Source organism: Thunnus thynnus, chromosome 16, assembly GCF_963924715.1.
Source record: "Thunnus thynnus chromosome 16, fThuThy2.1, whole genome shotgun sequence".
Taxonomy (NCBI): Eukaryota; Metazoa; Chordata; class Actinopteri; order Scombriformes; family Scombridae; genus Thunnus; species Thunnus thynnus.
Window position 1 is genome coordinate 370,001 of NC_089532.1, and position 7,500 is coordinate 377,500.

The 7,500-nt window shown below is 42.4% G+C and overlaps 1 protein-coding gene across 1 annotated transcript in view; it reads left to right on the plus strand.

The window, feature by feature from the left end:
- The window catches only part of tyro3 (TYRO3 protein tyrosine kinase), a 43,936-nt gene that overhangs the window by 4,092 nt on the left and 32,344 nt on the right, over positions 1–7,500 (plus strand). The window contains exons 2-4 of the mRNA XM_067614115.1: positions 1,236–1,419; positions 6,688–6,791; positions 7,483–7,500. The exon at positions 7,483–7,500 is cut by the window's right edge and continues 153 nt beyond it. Of these exons, the coding sequence (XP_067470216.1) occupies positions 1,236–1,419; positions 6,688–6,791; positions 7,483–7,500 (306 nt within the window). The remainder of the gene's footprint in view (positions 1–1,235; positions 1,420–6,687; positions 6,792–7,482) is intronic.

A 7,500-nucleotide genomic window follows, 5' to 3' on the forward strand; every position in this document is an offset into this window, starting at 1 on the left:
TGTTGGAGTTTCAGATTAAAGTTTTTTCAGACAGATGTTTAACGTCTGATCAGAACATTAAATGTTTAAGTTAATATTTCCTCAGACTGAGGAGGCGTCGCAGTGTTCTTTCTTACCATATGGATGATGATTGATCAGCTGATTGATCAGTGATCAGCTGATTGATCAGTGATCAGCTGATCGATCAGCTGATTGATCAGTGATCAGACTGGGGGGTGATTGGTTGGGTGTTTGTTCTGCTGTGAGCCTGTTTGAAGAAAACTGAACGTTACATGTTCAGACGTCTGAGACTCGATGTTTTTATCTTTTTCTGTTTTTATTCTCACTTCCTGTCCGTTGTAACGCCGCCTCTCTGTTTGTCAACACCGTCTTGTTTGAATAAAGGTTATTGTGGCGTGACCTTCGGTGTGCGCCAGCTGATCCGTTCAGAGGACAAAATGTTTCAGATTCAAACGAGAATTAACACGACGTACAAGATTCACTACGATGCACCCTGGATGCTCTGATGATTCTGATCCATCATGTGATACCATCAGGGAGGCGTCTGATTGGTCCCGATGACCCCGAGCAGACAGCTACAGTCATAAACAACCAGCAGCAAGAAGAATGACGAGTCCTGCAGCAGATGGTCCCTGATCTCAACATCATGGAGTCAATCTGGGACGAACATGAAGAAGCACCTGAGATCTTCTAAATAATAAATCCACAGAAAAAGAGTCTTTCTGCAGGTTGGTTACAACAACCTGCCTACAAGTTACCATGGAAACTGTTACTACTATATAGTATTTGAAAAGTCCAGACAGTTGTAGGTTGTAAAAACTCTTCCTGCTGTAGAAGAAGAAGAAGAAGAAGAAGAGTTGTGAGTCCTTGTTTTATTAAAGCTTGAGGAAACATTCTGATACATGAAGCACAAACTGGGACAAAGTCGACGTTCTCACCAACAAACACACGACTCATTTCACCGCTGGGCTCACGTTACACTGCCTTCAGTTATTTAGTGTAAATCCAACAAACACCTGAACTTTTAGGATCTAATGAACCAAAGAACACCTGCACACGGCCGACCAATCACTGCCCGGAGTCACGTCAGCAGCCTTGTGACATCACACAGCTCAGAGGTGTGTGTGTGTGTGTGTGTGTGTGTGTGTGTGTGTGTGTGTGTGTGTGTGTGTGATGCTGTGTGCTTCCTCACTCATTTCTGCTCATGTCTCACATTACTCTTCCTCCTCCTGCAGATGTGTTTTTCACCAAACATCCGTCCAATCAGACGGTGTCTCAGGGCAACGCGGCTCGGCTCGGCTGCGCCGTTCAGGGTCTGACGGAGCCCGACATCGTCTGGATGAAAGACGGCGAGAAACTGTACAGCACCGACCAGATGTTCATCACACTGGGAGAACAACACTGGGAGACGTTCCACAGGTCACACACACACACACACACACACTATCACACACACACTATAACACACACACACACACACTATCACACACACACTATAACACACACACACTATAACACACACACACACACACTATCACACACACACACACACTATCACACACACACACACACTATAACACACACACACACACACACACACACACACACACACACTATAACACACACACACACACTATAACACACACACACACACTATAACACACACACACACACTATAACACACACACACACACACACTATCACACACACACACTATCACACACACACACACACACTATAACACACACACTATAACACACACACACACACACTATCACACACACACACACACACACTATCACACACACACACACACTATAACACACACACTATAACACACACACACACACACTATAACACACACACACACTATAACACACACACACACTATAACACACACACACACTATAACACACACACACACTATAACACACACTATAACACACACACACACACACTATAACACACACACACACTATAACACACACACACACACACACACACTATAACACACACACACACACACTATAACACACACACACACACACACACACTATAACACACACACACACACACACACACTATAACACACACACACACACACACACACTATAACACACACACACACACACACACACTATAACACACACACACACACACACACACACGCTATAACACACACACACACACACACACACGCTATAACACACACACACACTATAACACACACACACACACACTATAACACACACACACACACTATAACACACACACACACACACACACTATAACACACACACACACACACACACACACACACACACTATAACACACACACACACACACACACACACACACACACACACACACTATAACACACCACACACACACACACACACACACTATAACACACACACACACACACACACTATAACACACACACACACACACACACACTATAACACACACACACACACACACACACTATAACACACACACACACACACACACACACACACTATAACACACACACACACACACACACACACTATAACACACACACACACACACACACACACTATAACACACACACACACACTATAACACACACACACACACTACACACACACACACACACACACACACATACACACACACACACACACACTATAACACACACACACACACACTATAACACACACACTATAACACACACACACACACACTATAACACACACACACACTATAACACACACACACACTATAACACACACACACACACACACACACACACTATAACACACACACACACTATAACACACACTATAACACACACACACACACACACTATAACACACACACACACTATAACACACACACACACACACACACACACTATAACACACACACACACACACTATAACACACACACACACACACACACACTATAACACACACACACACACACACACACTATAACACACACACACACACACACACAACTAACACACACACACACTATAACACACACACACACACACACACACTATAACACACACACACACACACACACACACACACACACACACACACGCTATAACACACACACACACACACACACACACACACACACACGCTATAACACACACACACACTAAAACACACACACACACACACTATAACACACACACACACACTATAACACACACACACACACACACACACTATAACACACACACACACACACACACACACACACTATAACACACACACACACACACACACACACACACACACACACTATAACACACACACACACACACACTATAACACACACACACACACACACACACACACACTATAACACACACACACACACACACACTATAACACACACACACACACACACACTATAACACACACACACACACACACACACATATAACACACACACACACACACACACACACACACTATAACACACACACACACACACACACACACTATAACACACACACACACACACACACACACTATAACACACACACACACACACACTATAACACACACACACACACTATCACACACACACACACACACACACACACTATAACACACACACACACACACACTATAACACACACACACACACACTATAACACACACACACACACTATAACACACACACACACACTATAACACACACACACTATAACACACACACACACACACTATAACACACACACACTATAACACACACACACACACACTATAACACACACACACACACACACACACACACTATAACACACACACACACACACACACACACTATAACACACACACACACACACTATACACACACACACACACTATCACACACACACACACACTATCACACACACACACACTATAACACACACACACACACACACTATAACACACACACACACACTATAACACACACACACACACTATAACACACACACACTATAACACACACACACACACTGTAACACACACACACACACTATAACACACACATACTATAAACACACACACACACACACTATAACACACACACACACACACACTATAACACACACACACACACTATAACACACACACACTATAACACACACACACACACTATAACACACACACACACACTATACACACACACACACACACACACACTATAACACACACACACTATAACACACACACACACACACACACACTATAACACACACACACTATAACACACACACACACACTATAACACACACACACTATAACAGACACAAACATCGTGTCAGCTGTGTAATAACTTGTTTTTAGGTGTTTAGTCTTTATTACATGATATTTATGTTATATTATATTATATTTATATTATATTTATTTTATATATTATGCGTCACTCTGACCTCGTGTCTCCGCAGCGCGTCAGACGTGTGTTTAACTCGCAGCAGATCTGCTCTCAGCCGTCTGCATCACGGTCGTCACGGCGACCTGAAGCTCTGTTTTCCTCCATTTTACGTGCATCACTACAATCATGTGTTTTGGGCTTTGAGCTCTTCAACACACGGATGACCTACGCTCACCGCTGCACCTGAACGCCTCCAGTGTTGACACGCAGACGGAGTGCTCGCTGCTCTCTGCTGCCGCCGCCACGGCTGCCGCTGCTGCTGCCGCTGCTGCTGCCGCCAACGCCGCCGTCGCTTTTCTCTGATCTGCTGCAACAGCAAACACAAAAGATCTGATCATATTATTTTAGCATCAATGTTTTATTTTGTCTGAACACAAACAGCAAAGAACTTTTTCTCAGTTAAATCATCAAAAATCTGTTTTTATCTGTGATGAAAGAACAAGTGAAGCAGCTGAGAGTCTGAAATATTCAGACTATTACAGCTGCAACTAATAATTACTGTCATTATCAATGAATCAGACCTTAGAGGCCTGTGTGATGCGTTTATCTATTTAAAATTAACATTTAGCACTTTGCTTTAAAAAAAATGACAATAAGAATGAATCAATTATCAAAATAGTTGCTGATGAACTTTCTGCTGGTCGACTCATTAAAGAGGATCTATAATACTCATCTCCAGATCTATATTTATATTCTGGGGCTCTACTGGAATAAAAACTCCTTATTGATCTTCTACTGGTCCTTTATGCAGCCCCTCAGTTCAGCCTCTGTCTCTAACAGGCTCCTGTCTCTTTAAGGCCCGCCTCCTGATGAGCCCGCTCTGTTCTGATTGGTCAGCTTCAGGAAGCTTCCTCCGGCTCCGGAGGCTACGTAAACAAACTATAGTAGCAGGATTTCACTTCTTCTTCTCCTTCTTTACTCCAAATGTCAACTTCTCAAATCTATCCAGTCCTAAAACTAGACAAACTGAACCCAATTAAACAAATGAGACAAAACAAAAATCATTTTTGTTGGAATCTGTGTTGTTGGAGCGATCGTGGAGGGAAACAGTTCGATCTGTCTGACAGTCGACTGGTGGAGCCTGATGAGCATCAACAACTCTTCTTCTAAGGTCGTCAGAGCCATGACACACTTCCACAAACGTGTTGTGAAGCTCAGAGTTTGATGGTGAAGACCCAGATTTCTCTTCTTTAAATGAGGCAGGTCCTCCCAGACTCACACTGGAAACACACAACTCTAATTACACCTTTAAATGAACTGATCATCCCAGATTCACATACAAATATATAACATTGGATCATTTTCCTCAATAATTAAATGAAAAAGTGTAGTAAGTGAGTTTTAGTCTCATTTGTTTATCCAGTTAGTTTTATTTATGCAGAAATGGAGCAAATTCTAAAGGGTTCACAAACTTTCAAGCAGCTCTGTATCTATATACACACACACACTGAACTCACCTTCCCATGATCCTCTGCAGCCCTGAGGCGTAAAGTCTGAGCTGCAGTCGTCTCTGGAGAACCAGGGTCAGAGGTCAGATCCTCCAGGATTTACCTGTTTGGTTGTGATGATTCTGCAGCAGCTTTTCTCATAAATTATGATCCAGTTTGTGATGTTTTATCTTCCTTCTTGCAGTAAAATTACAGGAATTCAGAAAAATATCAAACAAAGTAAAATAATGTGATTTATTTAAACTGCAGCCAGCCAACGACTTCCCGCAGATCACAACTATATTTCAGCTGAACATGAGAACCATGAGGACTCAACATTCTATAAAACAGAAAATACTGTACTTGAGTTCCATTTATAACCTTCATTAAATAAACTTTCAGCTCAACATCAGCAGCAAATAAAGTCATCAATAATGTTATTAAAATAAATCTAGTTGGATGTTTGAGGCAGATTATGTCTCCTGACTCACTGAATCAAACCTCATTTGGGAACATTTGGGAACATTTGGGAACATTTGGGAACATTTGGGAACATTTGGGAACAGTTTTGCTCGTCTATGGCATCGTGTTTGTTGGCAGGTGAGATTTGTGGTCAGTTGCCGCCACACCAAACGCCACGATTGGTCCAAACCACAAACAGCTGCTGATTCAGACGTTTATGCAGAAAAGTTGCTGCAGTTTAGTGAAACTGAAACTCTTGTAAATATTGCAGCGATTTCTTGAACTTGTGTTAATTGTTGCGATCGCAGAATCACAGTTTTTCTACAGAACTGGGATCTAAATGTGGTCCTGTTGGTTCTGGTTCTGCAGTGTGAAGTCGGTCCAGCAGCAGGATGCGGGTCAGTACTGGTGTGAGGTGGAGTATCACGACGGCGAGACGTTGTCCTCTGAGAAAGCCTGGATCACGGTGGAAGGTGAGGACCCTGAACGCAGCATGGAGGCAGTGAACATATACATCTGTACCTGAACGCATCGAGACAGTTTGTACAGAAAAACTGAGTCAATGAAAATCAAGTTTGTAGTTGTGTTGGTCGATATGAGCATCATCATCACACACAGCTTATAAACATGTACAGTATTAGAGACACACTTAAATAAATTAAATGTTTTTTAAGGATCTATATGAATGATGACTGTATGATGACGGCTGTGCAGCTGCCAGTCACCAACGCAGCCAGCTAGCTTAGCTAGCTGCTGCACACATGGCGGTGTTAGCTAGCATCCCGCTAACATAGCGAGACTAGCTAACAGAGTCTTACAAACAGAACTGAATAAAACTTGATAAAACTACGTAACCTGTTAATGTGAAGCTACTTAGCGTTCTACCAGTGCTCCCATTATCTCCCACTAACTGGGAATACTACCAGCAATCCAACTGGAGACAGCTGATTATAAAGTGCTTCCTCCAGTAACCGTGAGGAGCGCAGAGCTGAAAACGTTACCATATATGAATAATAGCAAACATGTAAATACATGTTTTGAGCACAGAACTGATAATAATTTCTGTAGAAAACATCTTTTATTTTGTTGAAATGTTGCGTTTAGAGGCAGAAATATCCAGCAGGTCAGCTGACTCATCATTAACTCCACCTTCGTCTCCTGCAGGTGTTCCTCACTTCGTCC